General features: G+C 26.4%; 4 protein-coding genes across 4 annotated transcripts; 3 read left to right on the top strand and 1 right to left on the bottom strand.

Annotated features, from left to right (window-relative positions):
- Positions 1–1,359: 1,359 nt before the first annotated feature.
- On the bottom strand, positions 1,360–2,110 carry LOC132920897 (BET1 homolog). Its single transcript, XM_060983624.1, has 2 exons — positions 1,920–2,110; positions 1,360–1,850 (listed from the first exon to the last, which is right to left on the bottom strand). Exons 1-2 carry the CDS (start codon positions 1,930–1,932, stop codon positions 1,498–1,500), a joined length of 366 nt encoding a protein of 121 aa, XP_060839607.1. The 5' UTR covers positions 1,933–2,110; the 3' UTR covers positions 1,360–1,497.
- A 94-nt stretch (positions 2,111–2,204) lies between these two features.
- On the top strand, positions 2,205–7,819 carry LOC132920896 (uncharacterized). The gene is made up of 13 exons (XM_060983623.1): positions 2,205–2,498; positions 3,090–3,371; positions 3,445–3,554; positions 4,056–4,112; positions 5,247–5,521; positions 5,605–5,836; positions 5,978–6,119; positions 6,176–6,471; positions 6,544–6,683; positions 6,774–7,022; positions 7,098–7,258; positions 7,377–7,506; positions 7,617–7,819. The coding sequence occupies exons 2-13, from the start codon at positions 3,115–3,117 to the stop codon at positions 7,641–7,643; spliced, it is 2,076 nt and encodes a 691-aa protein (XP_060839606.1). The 5' UTR covers positions 2,205–2,498; positions 3,090–3,114; the 3' UTR covers positions 7,644–7,819.
- Positions 7,820–14,929: 7,110 nt separating this feature from the next.
- On the top strand, positions 14,930–17,166 carry LOC132919393 (uncharacterized). Its single transcript, XM_060980972.1, has 2 exons — positions 14,930–15,582; positions 16,080–17,166. Exon 2 carries the CDS (start codon positions 16,135–16,137, stop codon positions 16,450–16,452), a length of 318 nt encoding a protein of 105 aa, XP_060836955.1. The 5' UTR covers positions 14,930–15,582; positions 16,080–16,134; the 3' UTR covers positions 16,453–17,166.
- A 1,451-nt stretch (positions 17,167–18,617) lies between these two features.
- LOC132919387 (46 kDa FK506-binding nuclear protein) lies at positions 18,618–23,644 on the top strand. Its single transcript, XM_060980965.1, has 9 exons — positions 18,618–18,828; positions 19,046–19,141; positions 19,430–19,597; positions 19,666–19,770; positions 21,618–21,779; positions 22,139–22,383; positions 22,450–22,635; positions 22,705–22,883; positions 23,236–23,644. The coding sequence occupies exons 1-9, from the start codon at positions 18,822–18,824 to the stop codon at positions 23,315–23,317; spliced, it is 1,230 nt and encodes a 409-aa protein (XP_060836948.1). The 5' UTR covers positions 18,618–18,821; the 3' UTR covers positions 23,318–23,644.
- Positions 23,645–25,677: the final 2,033 nt, after the last annotated feature.

Raw genomic sequence — 25,677 nt, forward strand, 5'->3', positions numbered from 1 at the left:
ATTCAACAACAATGATATCGTTGACAAAAAATAATGATGTTTTTTTTTTAAATAATTTTTTGAAACTTTTAAGCGACATGGAAAAAAACATTGTTTCTATTTGTAATAATTTTGATAACTTTTCAAAAGATGATAAATTATAATTATTATGTTATGCTTAAATTATTTTTTTATTCGGCTATAATAATATTATTTATTAATTTATTATTATGTTCATTTTTATTTTTTTTTAAACAAATAATTATTATTAAATTCTAAAAGTATTATATTATTGAAAATACATTTTAAAGAATGTTTAATTATAAAAAAATATTTTGTATTAAACTTTTAAGCCGGGTACTAATTGTCCAAGTATAAAATTATAACGGGGACCAATTGTCTGTATACGATATTTTTTCGTGGGGACCAATTGTCCTGGATCCCTGAGGCATTTGCCTCGGGCGCCAATGAAATGGGGGCTCTAAACTTTGATACATTTCTTAAATTAAAATTAAATTAAATTAAATTTTTTTAAAGTATTTTTTAAGTATTCTGAATAAATTTTAGAAATATTTTTAACAACATTTAAATATTATAAAGAAATCAGTTTTATCAATTTCTTATAAAAATAAATAGTAAAATGTTAAATATTAAAAAAAGTTCCGATAAAAATTTCGAAAAAATTGACTTTATAAAAGAACATATTTTAACTGTTTTGGGCCAACATGTTATTATCTCTAAAAATCTTCAGAAAATTGATTGTAAAATGTTCAAAATGTACAGTATTAGGTAGGTACGGTTTAGGCATGTAGATTTGTAAAAATTAAAAAAAAAATACTTTGTGAATTGTGAATTTTTGTAAAATACATTATTTTATAAGTATTTTAAAAGTATTTTTAATATTTAACATAAGTCATATTTAACGTAAAAGTATTGTTTTCCTTAATTATTTTTGTGTTTTTCAGGATTATAAAATTTGATTTTAGATATTTTTCACTTTTGACCCCTCCCCCTCCATATAACATAGAAAGAAAAAGAAAAAACACATCATTATAAAATTAATACATTCATTAAAATCTAAAATGAAAAAAATTTCTGTCTGGCATAATATATAAAAAGAACTATCCAAAAAAAAGAGCAATCAATGTTTATAGTTATTAGATGCTATTTTTCTACGAAAGAGCCATATTTTTATTCTTAATTAACATTATAAACATTTTAAATATATGACAGAACAATACTTAATTTTGAATGAAATCTTTAACAATTTTGTATTGATTTACAATATCTCTAAAAATTTAACAACAAATAACAGTAGAATAATCAGATTTTTATTAAAATGTTTAAATAGGTAGGTACTTATAATAAAAATATAAAAAGTAAAATCTGTAAAATATTAATTTATTAAAATGTATATATAATTCAAATCTTTTAATGATTATGTACTTGAAAAACATGGAATTTCAATAACCAATCACAGTAGTTAATAATAATAAATATATAATACATTACAGATTTTTATTTCAGTTTCAAAAATATGTATAGTATAAAAAATACTGCCAAACAAAATAAAATTAGATACAGCATATTATAGCCACCACTATTTCTACTAAGTCTTGTAACTCGACCAAGTGTATTACTCAAAAATCCTCCAGTAGTTTCAAAATCATGATCCATATCTCTTAGTAAGCGATCCTGGTATTTTACTTCTGCACCAATGTCAATAGAGAGAGACTTCAAAGTATTCACCTTATCTTTTAGTTGCTCTGTTAAATCATCGTTCTCTGTTTCAATAAACTCACCACCATATGAACTGCTTGAAGGCAGTGGATCATAATAATTTCCTCCGTGAGATCTACGCATTATTTTATCTGAAATTACAAATAATAAACTGAATAAAATATTTAATTTGTATGCATAATAGTTCAATTATAACATACCTTTATAATCCATCAACTGTACAAATATTTAAATTTTATCTTTTTGTCTTGAAAAAATATCCATTATCATAATTTATGCATCAATATATTTTAATATTTATTAATTCATTAATTTATCAAGAATTATTATAAAATATAAGTTAAGTATTCAATATCTAAATATCTGATGAAATTTTACTTTTTATTATATTTCTTATCAGTGCCGTGTTGTCTGTTTTCCCTGATAAGTGATAACAAATCATATCAAAAGAGAGTACAATTTAGGTATCTCATGGTTTTCACTGTTTACTGTTTAGACTTCAGTACTTCACGTCTTCACTATTTAGAACTGAATACTGAAAGTTGTACCTTACTATTTAGTCTATATTCACTAATGCGACTATTCTTTTTTAATATTTAATTATTTATTTTAAATTTATATTTTGTGCGTTGAAATTATTTAAACATTTGTGTAATGAAACAAATATAATTTTTTTTATTGTACTCTTATGATGTGATTTAACTCTTAATATTCTCTCTAAACAAAAATTCCTATTTTGTTGATTTTCTATTAAACATACCAAAATTATTATTCATACTGTAAGTACATTTAATTATACTTAAACAAAAATACAATTAATTTCATATTTTTAGCACTCTTTACCCATTGGCATTGCTAGAATTTTGTTTCTTTATTTTGTAGGAGAGAGGTGTAATAATTTGTTAATATTGGTAGGATTAACTTGGGTTCCTCATCAATTTAGTATAAAGACTTGTAGTAACCTATATTCAAACAATAATTTTTTAAGAAATGGCTTTGTTTCAATTAATATATTCACAAGATATTAAAAATATTTTTAAATATTTCAAAAATGTTGTGTTGTGCTTGAGGGTTGTAAGGCAGTAAGGCAGTAAGGCCCTGCTATCATAAGCGCAATTTTAGAGAGGCTTGGGGGACTAAGCCCCCTCAAAATCAATCATAGCCCCCCAAAATGGTTTATATATATCCCCTTCCACCTTTATATATCTCAGGGAGCATACATCCAGTACATACATGCAAATTATAATAGCCCCCCCAAATTTAAAACTCAAATTGCGCCTATGCCTGCTATATCACTATACTATATTACTATGTTTACCTTTATTATTAATTTGTAAACATATTCTGATATTAATTTATTCTGTGCATAGAATATATACAAAAAAGTTTATAACAATGTTTCGAAATGGAAAGTTTTCTGAAACAACTCCATCTAAACAGTCCCGAAGTGAACGTTTTCAAGAAATGTCAAAGCAACAACAATTAATTGAACAGAAAAAACGTGAAATTCAAGCTAGATTTGAAGAAAAAAAAAAGAAAATTGCTGAATTAACAGGAGAAAATAAATCACAACAACCTTTGGCTATTACTAAAAATGCAATAAAATTGGACAAAATAAAATCATTTTATCAAAAATCTAAGAGTACAAAAAAGTTAGTAAATTTATTCTTATAGTTTTGTTAATTTTAAAAATATTTATTCAAATCAATACATTTGCTTGAACAGGAACGAGACTTCAGCAAAAGGTTCAAATGAAGAATTACCATATGAGTCAACAGGAGCTCATAAGAATAAACCTAGTTTAGCCGATGTTTTTGAAAAAGATGATATTTCTGGTAAAATCTGTTTTTTATATTTTTTTTATACTTTTCCAATTTTCAATCTTGCTTCTGCCCAAAAGTTTCTTACAAAATTGTTTATAAAAAGAATCCAATGATGTATATTATATAAATATTTTAGAATTATTAATTACAATATGACTGTGCCACTTTGGTTATCTATTGTTTAAGATAATATTATAATCATGTCACTATTTTATTTTCTCTTAAGTTCTAAATATCAGTAACGACAATAGAATAGCATTTATGGGAAATTCTAGCGAAACCGTTGTGGTTGATAAACTTGTAGGTAAGCAGAGTATCATCTGAATGCCATGATCTAACTAGGCCATACATACATAGACCTGAATCCTAAAACAAAATATTTTTATTTTTTTTATATTATTCATAAATGTTTTTAAAAATATTTAAAATAATCTTATATTTTGTACATAAAGTACAAAATATGTCATATTATATGTTTATAAATTTAATTTATTAACATTTTTATATTTTTAGATACAAAAGATCTTGAAAATAATATTGAACCAAAAGTTTTACATGGACCAAAATTAGGTATGAATAAGAATATTTTAAGACATCTAAATAATATAATTTTTAAATTTTTAAAAATATTCTCAAAGAGTATACTATATTTCTAGGTAAAAAAATTGAAGCAAAATTATTGTTTAATTTAAAAGCTGAAATTATTTACAAGGAAATTCTATTATCAGTAAATCATTATAATTTCAGAAAGTATAAGTACTATTACCTATTTTGAAAACTACTTTTAGTCCTTAAAAAAAACAACATAATTATTTTTTTGTATTTTTAACTTTTTTGAATGTTATTATTTGTTTTTAATTTAATATTTCTAAACAACATATTTTTCTGAAAATTTTAATGTCTGAAAATAGAATTTTGAATGAGCATGTAAATAATTACTAATTATTAGTTATAACTACAGCATGCATCTTAATTTCCTAAAAAACAAAATGTCTTAAAATAATATGTTTTTTTGCATTAATAACATTAGAAAACTTAAAAAATACCATAACATTTGTTTTTAACATAATATTAAACAAAATCTATTTGTACTATTTAAGTTTTAATCTTATATGATTTAGCATTATCAGTGATGATGAATGTTTATGTATATACAGTAAAACTTCCGTTAACGATCGCCTCTATAGAACGGTCACCTCTATGTAACGGTCATTATTTATGATCCCTTCGGTGACGGTTAATTGAAAATTTCACTGTATTATAAAATAAAAACATATAACTGTATCTTATTTCCATGATAGAAAAAATATTGTTATTATTATTATTATTAAAAAAAAAAAAAAAAAAAAAAAAAAAATTACTGCATGAAATCTGTGACTTAGTTATAACATAAGAACTTTAAGTAAAAATAAATGAATATGAAACTAAAAATAAATTATGTTGTTTGAATAACTAAAGTACTTAAAAATGATAATAATAAAAATAGTGAGTTATAATTTATATTTTAAATATAATTTTGTTACGACTAAATTTATGTGAACAAAGAAATATTTTTAAAATCATTAATACTTTTTAAGATTATAATTGTTTACTGTTTAAAGAATCACCTCTATATTATATTAATTTAGTAAATAAGTGAAAATATTGAAAATTTTTAAAACTATTAATTATTGTTGATTTTTTTTAATAATTTGTATGTTTTAGAGTCAAATTATTGTATAGACGCATTTAAAGAACCTGAGCCCTTTATTCCAGATCATCAGTTTATTGGATATAATATTAATCAATCATACCAACCATCCAACTTTTATAACACTCCATCTGTCCAAGTAACTTCAATCCAACCTCAACCTCAGACCAATGTGGTCCAAGTTCCTACTGTATCAATAGTTACCACACATCCAATTTTACAAATTTCACAACCAACTTCAATGTATCAACCACAAAATCCAGTATTTATATCACAAAATAATTCAAAAGTAATAAACTAACAAGTATACTGTAGTATTCATAAACATCATAATTATACTTGTTATATACTTAACTTAAAATTATATTACAGATGACTATTCCTCATGGTCCTTATCAACAATATCCGTTACAGACTTCTCCACTAACAGCTACAATAGTTACAGATACTACAACAACAACAACTGTACCTCGTAATGCTGATGAGCAACCATCACTTATAGTAACTGAAACATCTACCGTATCTTTGGGACCAACTCCAGATGCAGCACATATATTGAATGCAACACCTCAGACAATTGAAACTTACACTCCGGTTTCGAGAGGTACTGTTCAGAAAAATTGTAGTTTATGTATAAAAAACATCTATACATTTATAATTTATTATGTAAATTGGGTTGTTTGTGGGAATTTGGGTGAGGGGGTTTGCGTTTAATCGCAAATTAAGCTGATTCGGAGTTGTCTAGCTTTGAATACAGTGATGAGATGTGAACCACAAGCAGTTCTTGACAATCAGGATGTCGAAAGTTTGGCAGCTACAGTTGCTGAATATGGTGATGAAATTGAAAATATCATACTACAAGAACGACCCCAAGATGTTAATTTATTGTATGTATACATATTTGCGTATTTTTAAAATGTTTAAATATTATTAAATATTTTAGATTTTTGAGAAACAAAAATTCTCCAGCCTATACAATTTTTCGACAAAGAGTTGGATACTTAAAAGCAAAAATGATAGCTAATAAATTGACACCAACTGATATAAAACCTCAAACATTATTAAATCAAACAGCAGTTACAGACTTTGATAGTGAAGATGGAACTAATAAAAAACGTAAACGTAAAAGTCGCTGGGCAAATGATAATGTTAAAGTTACAGTTGCTTCAACAGTTGGTGGGAATTCTTCTATTACAATCAATCAAAGTATTCCCCAACCAGTTAATGTTCAAAAACTTGGTAATTAAATACTATTCAACATTTTAACTATTTTTTTACTAATCATTTAATCCTTACAATTTTTTTGATTAGTTGGTATGCCTGGTATGTCTGGACCCATGATAAGTCAAGTTGGACGAAATGATCCTGCTTTAATACAGTATGCTATGCAATCATTTGGAACAATAAATTTATCTGAAGAAGATTGGAAAAAAGCAGAGGATCATTATAAAGTAATATTAACATATATAATGATATATATAAATTAAATAAATAAAATATGCATGGATATTATTTTATAACCAATTATATTATCACAACAGATAAATTTGTTATATCAAGATATGCTAAAAAAACGTCAACAATTGGAAAGTTTACAAAGAGCTGGAAAATTTAAATATGAATATGATAGTGATGAAGATACTGAAGGTGGTACATGGGAACATAAATTAAGAAAAGAGGAAATGGTTGCCACTGAAAGATGGGCTGAAGAGTTAACTGAAAAGTCTAAAGATAAACATCATATTGGTGATTTTTTACCTCCTGATGAACTTGCTAGATTTATGGAAAAGGTTTTGAATTTAAATTATAAGTAATACTTATAGATGTATATTTAGTATATTTACTCAATATTATTTTATTTTTAGTATTCTGCTTTAAGAGAAGATCGCGAGCCTGATTTGTCTGATTATAAAGAGTTTAAATTAAAAGAAGATAATATAGGTTTTCAGATGTTACAAAAACTTGGGTGGTCTGAAGGGCAAGGTTTAGGATCTAGTGGTACTGGTATTGTCGAGCCAGTTAATAAGTAATTTTGTTTGCATACCCTAGATATTGGATATCTTGTTAAAATTTTATGAATAAGTACTAGTGTACTTATTACTAATTTTTGATATATTTTAAAATGAAATATTTGTATTTTTCAGAGGTGGATCTCATAATGAAAATCATGGTTTGGGTGTTGAAAGACCATCAGAACTTAGACAAAATGATGATGAATTTGATGCCTATCGAAAACGAATGATGTTGGCGTATCGTTTTCGTCCTAATCCTTTAGTATGATAAATTTACATTAATTTTTCTTAACAAAATAAAAACCATAATTTATACTCTTACAACAAGTTAGGTGTAATGTGTTTAATCTTAATATTAATTTAATGTTTCAGAATAATCCTCGAAGACCGTACTACTAAACCAATGAAGTGCATTTAAGCAGTTTACTAAATATAGTAATTTATATTAGTTTTTATTATAGTATGTATTTCATATTATTATATTGTTTTTTTTTTTTTATTAAATTATTAATTTCTGCTGATTTAAATTTTTCGATTTTGTTCATCTCGTAAATATATACACTTTTTATAAATCTTATAGTATTATTTTGTATGATGTCATATAAAAAATGGTTTATTAAATGACTATTGATCCTGTTTCACAAAAATGGTTTATTAAATTTCTATCTACCAGAAACATTAGTTCTCACAGTCTCACTTTTATCAATTGGTTGTTAGTCTAATATTAAAACATAGATATTTATATTATCTTATGTTCCAATTGAAACAAGGAATGTGTCAGTTTTGATATTTTTTATTTTATTTTTAGATAAAAATAGTAGTCCATTAAATTCATGCTTACCTGTTTCTGAGTGAAAATATTATGTACAGATTATGGAAAAGTAATTTTTTTACATTTTCATACATATATTGTATAAGCTAAATTCACAAAAAAAATTAGCTACTTTAAAATAATAAATTTATTTACAAATACTACATATAAATTACAGTTATAATAATGTATTAAAAATCAAAAAAGTTATATTGATTAGGTAAATAGTTTTTTTTTATTATTATGAATACAATATATTAATCTTATACATACATTATTAACTAAGCCAATAAGAGACCGGAAAAAATGTATTGATTTAACTCCATGAATAAAAATATAAATTACCAGAATGAGGTGGGTCAATCATGTATACTAATAATGTCTTCCCTAACCCAAGGCCATCCTTAGGGGGGGGAGCAGTATCCTATTTATTACTAACAAAACACAATTTATACATTTGAATAAAGACATTTTTCTTGTTTTGTGTACTTATATAAAATTGTAATAATTTAACACAAAAAACAAAAATCATGCAATTTTTGCCAAGATTAAAAAATTTACCACCCCTGATGGCTGATATAGAGTATACCTACACAATTGTTTTTTAATACCTATATCTAGGGGCATTTAAAAGTTTAAATTTTATGTAATCAGATATTAAACGAAAAATAAAGATGTTAATTATATTTTTGTAATTCAAAATATTATTCATGGTGAATTTAAATTATACTATTGCGTTTATCATTTTACTATGATCTTGAAATGAGTGGTTCTATTCAAAACTGGATAGAAATACAGAATTAATAAGTGTGTCATGTAGTATCTTGTTAAATTTTTCTAGTTACTCCAATCAATTCAAACCACATCAACAAATTTAAACACGCTTAATTTCATCCTTTTCTTTCATAAATAATCCAATAGTTAGTAGGTACGTATCAAATTAACAAAATGTTCGATAACACTACCTTCTAGCTGTCTATCAGACATCAGTGGAATAGACCTGTATTACAAGACGTGTGATTAATGTTATAAAACTAATCAATAGGGCTCGGAACTTAATGCACTTAAAAAAGTACAAATATGCTCTAAAAATATGCACTTATATTTAATTATTTTACACATTTTAATTTTCACAAATATTTTTTTTAAATTTATAAATAAAAAAAAAGCAAAGTTATATAAATAATATTTATTTTAATTTTTTTAATCATAATTGACCTTCACTTCACATAACTTACAGAATAAAATACTTCCGTCGGTTTTGAATATATCCGTACCATATTCCAAAACAAAACTATTCAAACGATTTGTCGCAAATTGTTTGGTTTTTGGCATAATGAATTAAAAATAATATAAGTAGGTAATTAAAACAAGAACGACGCGTACAACTACAACAGATAAGACGGACGTATAAGCCGGAACTGACAAAAACATCTAAGCGGTTTAGCAGTAGATCTATTAATGCCATTAACAGTAATCAATGAGTTATTTTCCTAGAAAAGTATTTATAGAAAATCGTCGTATTTCGATAGCTGTTGTTTCTATTTTTAAATTTGTATAATATTCTATTTTAGATGAAGATAGCTGTAGTTGTAATTTATAAATATATATACATTATATTTTTATAGGGGAAAAACATTGTTTTTAATATCAAATAGAAATTTGAAAAATACGATACAAGAATATCTAGTAAGGTCTCTCAATATGAATGTATTTATTTTTTTTATTTACAAATTTACAAATTTTCATATGGAATCTCCATAAATTATAAAATATGCTCTAAAAAATTGTAAAATTAAGAAATATGCTCTAAAATCTAAAAATCACCAAATATGCAAAAATATGCACTAAAAAATTTTGATATGTTTTTCGTGGTGTCTTGGAATGAATTTCTAGCTCACTTAGCAATAAATCTAACGGTTCAAAAAAATCATGCAAATGCAACAACTTCCGAGCCCTACTAATCAACAAGCATGTGCCCTATTCTATAATCCTGTTCTTCTTGACATATCAGAAACGTAGCCATGAAATATTTAATTAGTTTCCCCACATCCACACATCAACATTTTTTATATTATAAGTTAAATAATTTATAAGAACTACTAAGAGGGTAATAATCAGCCTACCATTAGGCAGGTACTATACAAATAGATTACTTAATTTTATTATTTTGCCAATAAGTGTAATTATAAAAAGGTTAGCAAGTGGGGGTTGCTTTGCAGTCTACTATAGGTATACCTATAATAGATGTTGAATTAGTCGCTGTATGCCTGTATTTAACGTTTGTGTTAAATTTGAATTTAATGATCCATTATTGTAAACAAAAAAACGATTCTGAGCGGAGATGGTCTGTCAGATTACATTACTATAATATATATGTATATTTCATATTGATATTGCAATTTTATAAACTAATATTTTTTTAATTAATTGTTATGGTTTACCATTGATTATATAGTAAACAATGGCTTTACCAAAAAGGCAAAAACATTTAGCATTTGAAAATATTAAAATATATAATAATATACCGTAGTTTGTAATACGTAAAACGTAAAAGTTGTATGTCCCAACAGTGTTTTTGAACTATAACAAAGTAATGAATAGGTATGGTTATTCATGGTTTAAGAATGTAATTTTATCCAAATTTGAATTTCAAATGTCTATAAAAAATAATTATGCTTATATAATTAAAACGAAAATAGGTTATAGGTATATTTATATATTTTTCAGTTCCAATTCTACCTACTTAATACTTATAACTTCAGTCCGGCTATAACGCTCAATGTGCACGCACGTAGTTGCTTATGAGTTCCGTTATCGCATTTGCCGTCCGATAATATGGCAGACAAAGTCCACGACACCGGTGGCGGTCCACTCCAAACGTCTATGCCTAACAAACGTAATCTTTCTAATTCGTCAATTTCTCCAAAAGTTGCCGATAAAAAACCAAAAATATTCGTTACACCCAATCGGTTTGCTGCTCTGTACTCCGAGGATTCTAGTGACACCGTATTTATCACATCCACCAACAGTGCATCAGCTTGTAACGAAAAACCGGGTCCTGCAAATCAAAGTATCGAGCAGCCAACGCTCGATGTACAAGACGTCACGCCACGGGCTCCACCGTTTTACATCTCCAACATCTCAAATTTCTCCGCTTTCACAAATGTACTAACAAAGATAACTGGTCCTAACGCATTTACCTGTAAGTCCACTAAATCATACCTAATCGTTTATCCCAGGGGTGTATATAACTACAATACTATTTTGACTCATCTCAAGGATACTGATTCTAGTTTCCATACCTTTCAAGCTCACGTTAATCGCTCATTCAGAGTCGCAATACGAAATCTCCACCATTCCACACTGTGTTCGGAAATTTCTCTGGCTTTGTCGGAGGAAGGACATTCGGTGAAACAAGTCATTAATGTCAAAAATAAAAATAAATGCGGTCTCCCATTATTTTTTGTTGATTTAAATCGTCAGAATAACAACAATGATATCTTTAATATTACTTCGCTACTTAATACCAAAGTTATAATCGAGAAACCTCATTTGTCCCGTCGTGGTCCACCACAGTGCCACAATTGTCAAGCCTATGGCCATACCGATAACTACTGTCAACATGAATCTAGATGCGTCAAATGCGGTGGAGACCATCGCTCCGAGGACTGTATCAAGGATCGAGCTAGTCCAGCCAAATGCGCGCTCTGTTCTGAGGTTCACACGGCCAATTACAAAGGATGCCGTGTTTATCAATCCGTTATCAAAAAACGCACTAAAGTGCTCACAAGAGTCTTGCCAGTCTCAGATAAGCCCCCGTCCATTCACACCCGACGCAAAGGAGTACCTAGGACTTATGCAGAAGCAACTGTGGGCAATTCAAATAATTTAAACTCTGAACCTATTTCCAATATTATATCCCAATTTATTACGCAACTTAATTCCCTCTTTACTCCATTGATTTCTCTTTTATCCTCTCTATTAAACACATTACTTTCTAAGAATACCTTATCTCCTTAATTGCAAACTTCGCGAAATCATAAATATCTAAACTGTTGTTATTAAATATTCTGTGATTATGTTACTTAATCTTAATTGGATACGAAATCATTTTCTACCGTCTATCATTATTTGTATTAATCAGATTTATTATTATCATGTTTAATATTATTAATTTAATTGTATACTGTAATTGTCGAACTATAATAGCTGTAGCTGAAAGTTCTAAATAAAAAAAAAAAAAAAAAAAAAAAAAAATACTTATAACTTATAATTTTCGTAATTTTAAACTTTAAATACAAACAAAACAGTTGTAGGTACGTATATATTTTTAATATTTTTATATAGACTACAGATATAATATTAGCTTATATAGTTATTATTATTGTTTATTAAATGCCAAAACGCCAATTTTACATAGTATACAAATATGGTAAAAAGTTGTATGTTATATATATGATTAATGATTATATAGACACAATAAGCTAGAACTTATAAATAATTAAATACAAAAATAATTTAGAGTATACATATAATAAATACAAAAATGTATTACATGTGCATGGTAAAAATGTATTTCATTTATTTTTATTGGGCCCTTTCAATATATTTCCAGATTACATTAATTTAGCCTATCCGCCCCTGACAAAGGCATAAGGCCTAGTGCCCTAGGGTTGCGTATGATGAAACCAAGAACTTTGAGTGCTCTGTGAACCATAACATTTATGTGGAGACTAAAACAAAATTAGGCGAGTAGATAATACCAAGATCATTAATGAAGGAAACTCGTTCAGTATCATTAAGAAAGTAGGAGGTTAAAATTGGAGACAAAGATCTGGAGAAGGAATTTACGTTACACTTGGAGTCAGTGGCATCATTCGGGAGGGGACAGGCGGGGCAATTGCCCCAACCTTGATTTTTATGGGCTGGTTAAATGTTTGATACGATAGAGGCATAGGGCCGCTGGAATAGTGGCTGCTCATATAGGGGCGTCATTTAGAGAGGGGCTAGGAGTATGTATTTCCCGAACCTAGATTTTAAAGTAGCCAAATGAGGACAGCCAGTGGCCGGATGCATATAAACGGGCCAGGTTTTCTATAATCTTAATTCTACTGATTATTCTAGAATATACCTACTATATAATATAGAAGTCTGACAAGTCTGTACTCTGTAGTATATCATAAAATAATTAATACATACATACGTACTAAAAACCTACAAGGACCGGGCCTTCAAAAATAAATAAAAAGGGCAAAATCGGGTTTTTTTTATAGAACTTTTTGGACCGGGCCGGACTTAAACCAAAGTTGGTTCAGGCTTTTTAAGGATTTTTTACATCTTGCCCATCAACGATTTTTGATTTTTTTTTATTACGATAATTACAACTTATAATAAACCTTGTATTAAATTTTAAAGATATTTTGGATAGCCAATTTTTTTTTACAGTCATTTCAAAAAAAAAACTTAGAAAAATCGAAAAATTCAACTGTCTATAAATAGCTTAAAAATAGTCAATATATTTTGAAAATTTAATCGTAAATAGATAACGCTAATATAAACATTTGGTGCAAATTTCAAGTATTTACAATGTTTTGTTTTTGAATTACAGAAAAATTAAAAAATCGATTTTGTCAAAAACTGATTATGCGTAATAATTTCCATTTTTCCGTCACTTTTTTAGGGGTTTTCCTAACGCTTTTGAAAACTACTAAAAATATTTTACTTTTGACCCCCCAAAGTACCAACTAGATGAATTTTCCTTTTCAAAGAGAGGTTGAAGTCAAAAATCAAAACATATATTTCTACTCCATATCGTGGTGACAGACACAAAAAAAAAAATTGTAAATCAATACAAATACAATCCTCACTTCGTTCATAATCTAAAACTTAAATAATATTAAATGTCAATTATAATGCATAAAAAAATTATATATTAATACCTATAACCTATTAATTCCTATTTTATAGTCGTTTTCTCAAAATGTGTCCACTTGAATTTGATTGCAAGTATTTAACCGTTCATATAATGTTTTTATATAATTATTTTTTGAATGGCTTTTAATTTTGAGTATTTGGTTTTAGACTTTCCTATATTTTGCAGAGCAAGTTTTACATGATCTGCCCACATTTCATTTTTTATTTTGATAATTTAAGTCCAAACGAGGGGTGAAGACTGAAGATGATTATGTTCATGATCAATTTTAATTAAATGCTTTTTATCCACGGAAGTTTTTAAAATGCATGGACATTTATAGCTATGTTTTTTGCAGAATTTCCACCGTATAAAATTCAAACACTCTTTGTGTACAACATACGTATATTCTTTAAATGATAATTTTTCTTTGCTCTTTTGGCTCTCAAAAATATCCAAACTATCCATAACTTTTATAGAAACAACTGTAGTACTGTAGTACCGAATACATGCAGAGAAATGAACACAGTAACACACACAGAACTTGACAAATTTTACAAATTACCACTTCTATAACATTATCAGAATTCTAAGTCTTAAAAATTAAAATATTTTGTACACATTTTTATAGTCAAAAGTTTTATAGTCATAGGGCCAGTCATTATTATGCCCTACTCTAGCAAATATTGAAATGACGCCCCTGACTTAGACAGGTTTAATTAAAGACCTTAAAGAGAGAGTAGAGACCCAGTCAATAAAAATGTCGAATTGTCTCCTTGAAGCACTTGAAGTAAGACGGAATCTGTAGCCACAAGATAAGAGTTCGGCGCCCTTTGTTGCCTTGATAAGAAATTATAGCTGATAACCGAAATTATGAGTTCGAACTCTAACCTCAAATCAAATTAATACCAACCATTCGATATTGTAAATAGTTCCACTACGATTTTTGACTATGAATTTTTCACCCGGGTTCTTGCTCATAGATTAATATCACAGAATATATTACTCTATAGTCTATAATAGTCTATAGAATATATTATATATGCACTCGCAGTTCGTGGCTTTTGTGCTCTATACTCTATAGTAATAGTATTTTTTAATCTATGAATTATGATAGTTACGGCTGTATGGCCAGTATGCTTTAATCACAGAATAATATTATTCTGTGCTTTAACTGTAGTCACTATCTAATACAATCGTGCTGATTACTTGTGGCTTATAAGTTTTATTACATTATATTTATTGTACTATGTTACAACTTATAAATGTTAACTCTTAACAGTCTTAACCCTCAGTCTTAAACTTTAGATCATGTACTCAATGTTTTATTTACTAAGTATGTTATAAATTATGATCTAAATAGTAAATTCTAAGGTATTGAATCTGTGAACTCCAAACTTACTTATTCTTATTTATAGTCTTGACTCTTCACTTGAATTATGAATCATCCTTTCAATATAAAAAAGATATAAAAAATTATAACTATCTTACTTTTTGTACCCAAATTATTATATCATTTAAATTTTAAATCAACGGTCATAAGTCATAACTAATTAAGACAATAGAATTATAGATTAATGGTTCCGAATAATGAGGATAACCAAAAGAAGCAAGTAAGTATAAATTCGACATTCTAGTCAATTGAAAGTTAATGAATTAATTTGGTTTAGAATATTATTGACCTTTTTCTATGAAAAACTAATTACTTTTAAAGTCTTAGTCATAATTAAAATATGTAAATAAGTTTTAAATTATAACTGATTAATTGATCCAAAAATGAATAGATACTAGGTACCTAACATGTAAGTAGTAACTATACTATCAAAATTAATGTATTTACTACACTTAGTATGATTTAAGATATAATATCTGATATTTAAATCTTCAAACTCAATAATGATATTTTATAAATTTGATTAAAATTACATAATTTTGAGATTGATAATTGTTAATTATAAATATAAAAATGAAAATTACTAATTTCTATTTAAAACTTATTTTGCATTATTCTGTTTTAATTCAACGTATATATATGTTTTTTTTTATTATTAAACCTGTACAATTTATAATTCATAAAGTATTAACTATTTTTAAATAAATTATTATTTAGGTGACTATGGTGATATAAACTTGCTGAATCAATACAGTATTAGTAATAATTGATAATGACGTCAGCTTCAAGTACAAGTGCTAGATCCCTTTTTGGTGATTCAAAAAATTTATTGAGTGAACGGGTAAAATTAAACATTAATAATATGTCATCAGTTATCAAGCAAATCCACAGAAGTTCAAAAAGTCATGATATGTTAAATCAAACGGTCAAAAGTCTTTCATTGTTAGAATCTAATATTGATCGTACTGAACATAATTTAAATCAATTAAGAAATGTTTCAACCAATTTCAACCAACAATATGGAGAATTTAAAAGATCTATACATCTTATTGAAGAAGTAAAGGAACATGTGCAAACCATGCAAAGATAAATATATAAATTAAATTAACTTTAAAGTAGATTTGTGAATTTATTTTGTATTATGTAATAAGTAAAGAATATATTAATTTCTTACTTTTATTTTATTTCTGATGTATAATTATGTAAATATATTTAAATTAATATAAATTCAAATTATTAATTATCATGTACTTTACATTTCACTCTTATTTAAAATTGTTATTTATTTTTTTGTTCGTAATAAGAGTACACACAAAACAATGGAAAAAAAAGTGTTTTTTTATAACTTTACATTACATTTTATTGAATCGCAGGTTGCAGACTACCTATGACAATTGACAGGCTCACGGATTGGGAAACACTATTCTAGATCAACCAAGTTAAAGATTCACTGTTATAAAACTAATAAATGATAAACAGCCCTCATATTAACTTCTCTCTTTATTAGCACCACTGATGATACTTAAGTTTCAAAATACCAGTCTTGTAAAGTATTTAAATACTTTTTAATATAAGTATTTGGAAAGTATTTTAATACTGTCTTGGATGTATTTGTATTTGAAAATCAAATACTTTTGTAAAAATTACAAATACTTTTGATAAACGAATTATTATACTAATTGTCTATATTTTATTTATATTTTCCATTCATAAATGTTGAGAACCTCTGTCCCCTATTGCTGATGTCTCGTTCATTTGTTAATGTGATTATTACAAAATATAAATATACTTAAATGCAATAACATTTTTTGGGAATTATTTTTGTTTAATTGCTTTTTATATCCTCTTATTAATATTTTATTAATAACTGTTCAATTACTAATTAGGTACCTACTACCTAATATTAAAGAATTACTATGATATAAAAATTTTTTTTTAAATTTCAATGTTTAGTATACAATTAATGAATTAAGTAAGTGGTACAAAAAGTTCTAATAATACCAAGTTGAATGTAACATGACAATTTTAAATTAGTTATTACAACATTAATTTGGCTAGTTAACTAGTAGAAAAATGAAAAATAAATAAATTTGAAAAGTATTTAAATACATGGCAATCATTTATTCATTTGTATTTGTTCTTTAGTTTTTTTTTTTTTACAATGTATAATAGTATATGTTGTTAAATCTAAATTTTAATAATAATAATTAAAACATGACAAATTTACAAATTAAAGCGAAATAAAGAATTATAATTTATAACTAAAAACGTATTAAGAGGGAGTCCTCCACAATATTTTTACAATCCCCCTCCCACCACCATCAACCAAAAAATAATCCACTTTTTTGATTTTTCTTTAGATATTCTTACCTTTAAATTTGATAATGGGTAAATTTACTCTAATCATTAATCTCTATATCATATAGAGTTCAATGACTCTAATATTAAAGCTAACATTAAAAAATGTGTTTTGCTGAACGAAAATTTGTTATAACGTTAGTAAGGACAACATACGGTGTCTTCTTAAGAAAAATCAAAAAAGTGGATCTATTTTTTGGTGGAGGGAGGCGTAAAATTATGGTTGACACAGGGCTCAAAAATTGTAAATACGGCCCCTGTATACTATGCTTCTCAAATCTAATATAATAAAATACATAAATATTCTGCTTCTTATACTAAATTAAAAAAAATATGTCATTTATAAAAGTAAAAACTTAAAATATTATAACGATAAAAAATACAAATATTTAAAAAAAATTTTGTTTTATTTTGACTAGAAATTATGTGAAAAATGTTAATACATTTTGAAATAACGAATTTTTGATAAAAAAATCACTTATTCAACTTCGCAAATATTAAATATTTATTTTTATTAATATTGGTTAGATACCAATAATATATATTCAATTGGATATAATTAAAGTTGTCAACCGACAACCAGTTTTTCATATATGAGATCACACAGACAGTGCCGTATTTACGGGGGGAGATTAGGGAGTTTTTAAATAAATGGTAATAATTTCTAAAATAAATTTAATATAATATATTATATTGTTGAGACTGTTGAGTAAATTTAATATAATATATTATATTGTTGAGACTGTTGAATAAATAATGCATAATTTAATAAACGCGCCAAATAATATAATCTATAATGATTCCCTCAATATGGTCATACTGAGGATTCACTGTGTACTATCCCTCGCATTCCTATCGGTCGGTTGGCTCCTATTTATTGTAACCCTTGTTCATTTATGTTATTCGGCTATAGTGTTTTGTATGAACGTCAAACACTGATCATCGTTCATTTTCGGCTTCCTCGTCTTGTTGGAGTCACGTTTTTCTTCGCCATTGAAATTCTATCATTTTAACACGTGTAATTGAAAAAATCTTCAATATTATAATTATTCGCTATTATATTTTTTTATTGTTAAGCTGTCATATTATACCACCTACAAAATGTGGAGTAAGTATATTGTACTTAAGAAGATTTTTATAAACACGTGTGTATCTGTTGAACATTTGTATGTAATGTTATGTGTTGAATGATTTACTGTAGTCAGTTGTCAATATATATTTATTAAATGTATGGCAAGATCAACATTTATGATGCATAACTACTTGTGTTTTTGTTATATTAAAGAAATGTACATATTTATTGACTAACGATGTTCCGTTAACAGGCATAGTAATGGAACCAGGAAAAAAGTACAGCACTGTTGTCGAAAATACATTCCATCTGTCAATGGCTACACTTGATTTAGAAACTGTTAAAAAGGGTATGTATAAAGCATATAACTTGGTACAATTAAATATTTCTTTGTTATTACTTAGTAGATTATCTTTGGACTTCTTTTTGAATTCTCAAATTATCCATTCTATTGAGTTTGGCCTATTCTGTAGTGGACACTAAATACATATTACATATTAGAAACCTTTACAACAGTTTAACTAAGTCTGACTAACAATTTACAAAAAAAAATCAAGAGCACCTTATTTTTGAATTGTTGATGAGATTTAAAAAAAAAAACATAAATATATGTTAATGTTTGTGCTGTTTTATTTAGCTGATGATGTACATACTGTTTATGTCGAGACTGATGATAATCCACGGGTAATTCTTTGTCACCTGTCTAAAGCATCAAAATTGTTCCAATGCCGATTGGATCATATTTTCCCACGAGGAACAGATTTGAAGTTTGTTACATCAGCCACTGCTAACATACATATGACTGGTATTTATTTAATTAGGATTTTACTTAAATAATATAAAATAATATATTTTTTTAAACTATTTTTATAGGATATTTGGACTTGAATGAAGACGATGATGAATTATATTCTGATTTAGAAAGCGAATCTGAAGATGAAGAAACACAAATTGAACAGAAATCAACACAAGGAAAAGGTACTTAAAAAAATATAGTTATTCTTTGTAAGTTCTTATATGAAAACTTTATTTTATGAAAAAATAATTTCTGATTAACACATTGAGTGCCACGTAAATTTAGCGCGTATTGCCTGAATAATCGCGCGTAATCGGTCCCACAATGATGTCGTTCTCCAGTGCAATATGGTGGTTTTTTCGCTACATATATACTTATTATTATTTAGTATCTGAATGATTAATATCCAATAATAAAATGTACAAGTATCTTATACCTGTAGCAATGAATAATAGATTTACGAATAATACAAAATAATATTATAGAGGTTCTTTTATTATTTTCGTTTAATTAAAAATAAAATAGTAAAATTAATAGCTATATATAACTGTATATTATAAGAATAATGTATAAATATAATTAGCTATAAATATGAACAATAGCCGCGGCAACGTCGTCGCTAATAATTATTTCCTAGGAAAATTAAATTCGAATACACCGTTTAAAAGTAGACATTTCACTGAATAACTACGTATAAAAACAGAAGAATTGCGCTCTGATAACCAAGTAAATTATAAGCCCATAAAGATGCCTATACAAATTGTTGACCGCGGCCCCAGAGGCAACGCTACTGTTGTCGACAGAGGCACTCAACGTGTTAAATAATCAGGTTTGCTGTAATTAAAATTGTTATTGTAAATAAAAGAGTATTGTATCTGTATGTGTTGTTTTCGGATGACTAATGTATATCATACCAAATCTGTGTACAGAAGAACCTATTTATTTTGTTAGCTTGTAAATTTTTGTCATATATACCACTTTCTGCACATTTAGTTAGTCTTCGAGTTATGTGCATATAAGTTGCATATGAAAAATAATATGTGTAATAAGTATATTATTTAAGTGTCACTTAGTTTTGATGTTATTACATCATCAATAACCTAATGTTTTAACCACTTGTAAGTTGTAGCCCTAAAGCTTCAAAAAAAAAGATATCTCTTAAATACTGATATTTAATTCTCTTGTATTAATTTTATTGGTAACTTGCTAAGTATGTAATTTTTTACGTAGAAAATGCTACATATAAATTAATTTTGTTTAGTATGCTACCCATAAATTTTAAAATAATTATAATATTTTACATATCCTTTTAAATTATTTTCAGTAAATACTAAATATTGTATTTTTACTTGATCATAATCGTCTATAGTCTGTCTCACGAAAAAACAGTACCGTGTCTTGACGAAATTCAGTTTTTCTTGCGCATCCCCTCTCCACTAGTACCACGATCGTCGTCGTGGTAGGGAGTAAACACTTGACACCAGATCTTGCCTCAGTCTACATGCGCGAAACGGTACCGTTCTTTCATGAGACAGACTATATATAAAAATATTCCATAAATTTATGGTTATCAACACATGCTAAATTATTGAAATATAACATATACACTTAATAAATATTGTTCCTGTTTTATCTATTGTATTTATCTATATGCTAGCCACAAACACAATGGACTCAAAAATATCAAAATATGGCATTATATTTTTTTATTCATAAATTATTCCATACTTTAAAACACTATATTATATAGACACATAATGAAGTACCAGTTTTATTATTATTTTCATTAAATTTTAGTATTTTATGGTGTTTGAATTCTTGGGTAATTTGTCGTATATATTGCTACTACCTCAGTTACTATTAAAATCGATTGCCTAAGAGAACAACATCACCCAACACCAGTTATATGACTAAGATTACATGGTAGAGAAAATTTAATTGGTTGTCCAATTGAGTTGTATCTTGACTATTTTTAAGTGAACAAAATATAATTTGAATAGAATAAAAATTTTAATTTTATATTTTACAGGAAATAAACGTAAGTCAGAAGATAATATTTCAAAAAAAAATAAATCTATTAAATTGGATGAAAGTAATCAGTCTGATGAAGAAAGTGATGATGAAAATGAAACTGACGATGAAACCATGGATTTCGAAGATGATAGTGATGATGACGACGAAGGATTGAAATGTAAGTTTTTGTAATGAAATTATATTTATACATTTATTTACCACAAAAAAATTAATTAAAACAAATCATTTCATTTAATAATTAAAATTATGTTGTTTTTTTTTTATTTTTTAGATATATATATGTTTTTATCTTTTCCAAACAATTTTTAAAATAATTGCAAATTTTATTTAACAATCTTCTATAATTACCACCTAGAACCTTAAGAGATAAATATATTGTGTCTTGTAATTTAAACTATACTTTCTTCTATGATATTTTCTCAATAGTTTTTTATTTTGTTCATTCACCAAGTTAACATGGATCAATTATTATTTTTAATTAATTCTTTTGATACTAATTTATAACTTTATATTTAGTAAGTGACTTAGCTGATGATGATGACGATGATGACGATGATGATGAAGACGAAGAAGAAGAAGATAGTGACGATGAAACTGAAGATGTGCCAGTATTGACTAAAAAAACAAAAGAACAGCAAAAAACTCCAAAAAAACAATTGAATGGAAATGACCTAAAGACTCCTAAAAAAGACCAGATAACCCCTAAAGGTCAAAAAACACCAATGCCCAAAACACCTGATGCTAATCAAACTTTGATAAATGTAAATTTATTAATTGTTTTTTATAATTTATCTTATTTATGTTAAATTTTCATAATAATATTTTAGGGCTCAACGGAAAGTAGTAAAAAAAAGAAAAATAAGGAACCTAAAACTCCACTTAGCGGATTAAAGACCAAACCAGATACTCCACTGCCCAAAGATAAGCAAATTCAACAACAAAAGTTAAATGGTGGAGTTATCATTAATGATATAAAAGTTGGTGATGGAGCTGTAGCTAAACCAGGGAAAAATGTAATAATAATTAAATATTAGTTTTTAGTAATTGAATTTTATACTTATAAATTTTTAAATAAATAATAGGTTAAAGTTTATTACATTGGTCGCCTGAAATCTACCGGTAAAGTTTTTGATTCAATGCAGAAAGGAGCTGGATTCACTTTTGGATTGCAACGTGGTGAAGTTATTAAGGGTTGGGATATTGGTATTGCTGGTATGAAAGTTGGAGGCAAAAGAAAAGTTATATGTCCACCAAATATGGCGTAAGTAATGTTTTCTTACACTTACTAGATAACATTGTTTTGTGGTAACTTACAAATTATTAAAAATAAAAATTTATCCGAAATATTAAAAACATTTTATAGTTTCATATTAGGGATATTGGTATAATACTGTTACTATTATTCTTTAATAAATATTGTGCAATATTCTTCTTCTGATATCCAATTCTTATAATTCATTAGCAATAAAATACTAACTGTTAAAATAATGCAAAAAAAAAAAAAATGAAAATGTTAGTAGTACAGTAACGGTAGTTTATAGTGAAAATTGTTATTATATTGAGAATGTATTTTAAGAAAAATATAATTAATTATTGTGTGTTTTTATTTTCAGGTATGGTGCTAAAGGAAGTCCACCAGAAATTCCACCTAATAGTACTTTAGTTTTTGACGTAGAACTAAAACATGTTAATTAAGTTAATCCATTATGTCTTTTATTCTGACTGATATTCCTATGATTATTTGTTAATTACCAATAATTTTTTTACAACAACCACAAACAACGAATATCAGTATTCCGTTTTTGTTATAAAACAAGATTAAAAGCTGTATTTTTAATATAATATAGTTTTTAAATTTGAGACAATTTTTATCTTAAGTATACAATTGTTTATTATACATCATAATATTTTAAATTGCTAACGTTTTTTGGCATTTGTAGAAAGTATTTGTGTCTAATCTATTTGGCAATAATTTACCAATTGTATATGGATGACTTATAATAAAACAATTTTAATTCTTAATTTTAGAATTATTGAACTGATCATTTTTATTTAAAAACCTAATGAACCAACTTATTTTTTCTGAGTAATTATCAATTTGGTTAACAATTGATGTTTTAAACGACTTAATTTTTGTAGATGCTTATATTTAATCAAATAATGTGAATTTAGTTCTTCTAAATGTTTATAATTTATTAATAGTATATTGATGTTTCAATTGTTTTAATCTATCATATGAATAAAGTACTAAAGACTAATGTTTTATTTTTATCAAGGAGACTTATTAAATGTAATTTCTAGAAATCTAATATCAGTAGTATATTATTTTCTAATTCTTGGGTGTAAATCAGATAGTTTTTCCAACCTTAAGTTTTAAAATTATATTCTAGATAGGTTAACTTGAGGACAGTTTTATAAAAAAAAATATAAGTTTATTAATATTGTCTTATGCATAATACTAAAGTTTTTTTCATATAATTTATTACTAAAACAAATCTTTAATTTCATTTATACATTATTGTTCCTTTGAATTTGTATGCCAGTAATATTTTGAACTAATTAATAACTGAATTAGTAAATTCTAAAATATTTGAATTTGTAATGGTTAAAAAATAATTAGTGTACTTTCAATTTAAAAACTTAGTGATTGAAATGTTCTATTCTGAAAAAAAGATATAAAAGTTGAGAAACTAACTTGCATATGGTATAACATTTTTACATGGGAAGGTATAACTGCTTCAATATTATAAAATATGTATACTAGAGAATTAAATGTTAATAGATGTTTCTTTTTTAATATGTACAAAATTTTTTTTTTAAAAATCTGAAAAACGGGTCAAAACATAAAAGGCTTAGAAATTTGAATATCTGTTGGAGTACCTATGTCAAGATTAAAAGATTTAGGTAACACATTGATTATTTTTTAAATAATCGTTTTTAGCCCAGTCAAAAAATCTAATAAGTTCGAAACTAATTCCTCAAAAGCTGAATTTTGGTATATAAGTACATTAAGTAGTTTATACCTCACTTATAAACACTAAAAATTCTGTCACCTACCCCTTGTACGTAGTTTCACCCTTTTCACTGTTTTCACTTATAACTGGTTCAGCTTTTCAAGTTAAATAAAAATACTTAGGATCAAAATTAAAAACCATAGAATAAACTTATTTTTAATATATATAAATATGTTGGGATAAATATTATATTTTTAAAATAGATAAAAAAAAAAATTTTTATTCTGTTTGAGCAAAAACGTCAGTTATATGCAAAACAACCTATGACAATTATTGTCAAGCATTGTCTTTAAGGGACGAAGATTCGTTATTAGATAATAATGAATCGTGAATTTCTGGGTGTTTTAGTTAACCTTGCTGAAAGAAAGTGTGACATCCACCAATTGCAAATAAAAATAACAAATAATTTCGTTTTTAAAACGTTTTTGCAGATTTACAAAATATTAAAATTTTATTTGTTTTTTTTCTACTAGGTTTTTCAATTATTATTTTACCTACTTTACGGACGACTTAAGAGGACACTACACCCTCATGTGTTGTCTCCGAATTACACATATAAAACATATAGCAAAAGCTATTTTGAGCGGGATAGAAACACTGGCTGTTAGTGATAGTTAAGACTCAAAATTGGTATATAATATAATTAAGAATATTATCTAACTAGGGAGGTTTCAGGACATTTAGTATATCTTTAAGTGAAGTATAAATTACCTATATGGTACCAGAATTCAGCTTTCGACGATTTTTTTTTTAGTATAGGTATTGTAATAGTCAACAACTTGTTCAATTATATCGTTGCTACCGATAAAAACAACATTATGACTTACGATAATTAAAATTGATGAAATAATTTAACGAGATAAAATGTAAAATTATCTGCTCCATAACTTGTCATAGGTTTAAGTTTGTTTTAGCATATGACTGATGATGGTTTTTGCTCAAACAGAATAAAATGGGTGGGGGCTTCGCACAAGGTAAGTGTCAGGACTTTTAGTATACTTATAAGTGAGGTATAAACTACTTATATAACAAAATTCAACT

This window comes from Rhopalosiphum padi, chromosome 2, assembly GCF_020882245.1.
Source record: "Rhopalosiphum padi isolate XX-2018 chromosome 2, ASM2088224v1, whole genome shotgun sequence".
In the NCBI taxonomy this organism is placed as follows: Eukaryota; Metazoa; Arthropoda; class Insecta; order Hemiptera; family Aphididae; genus Rhopalosiphum; species Rhopalosiphum padi.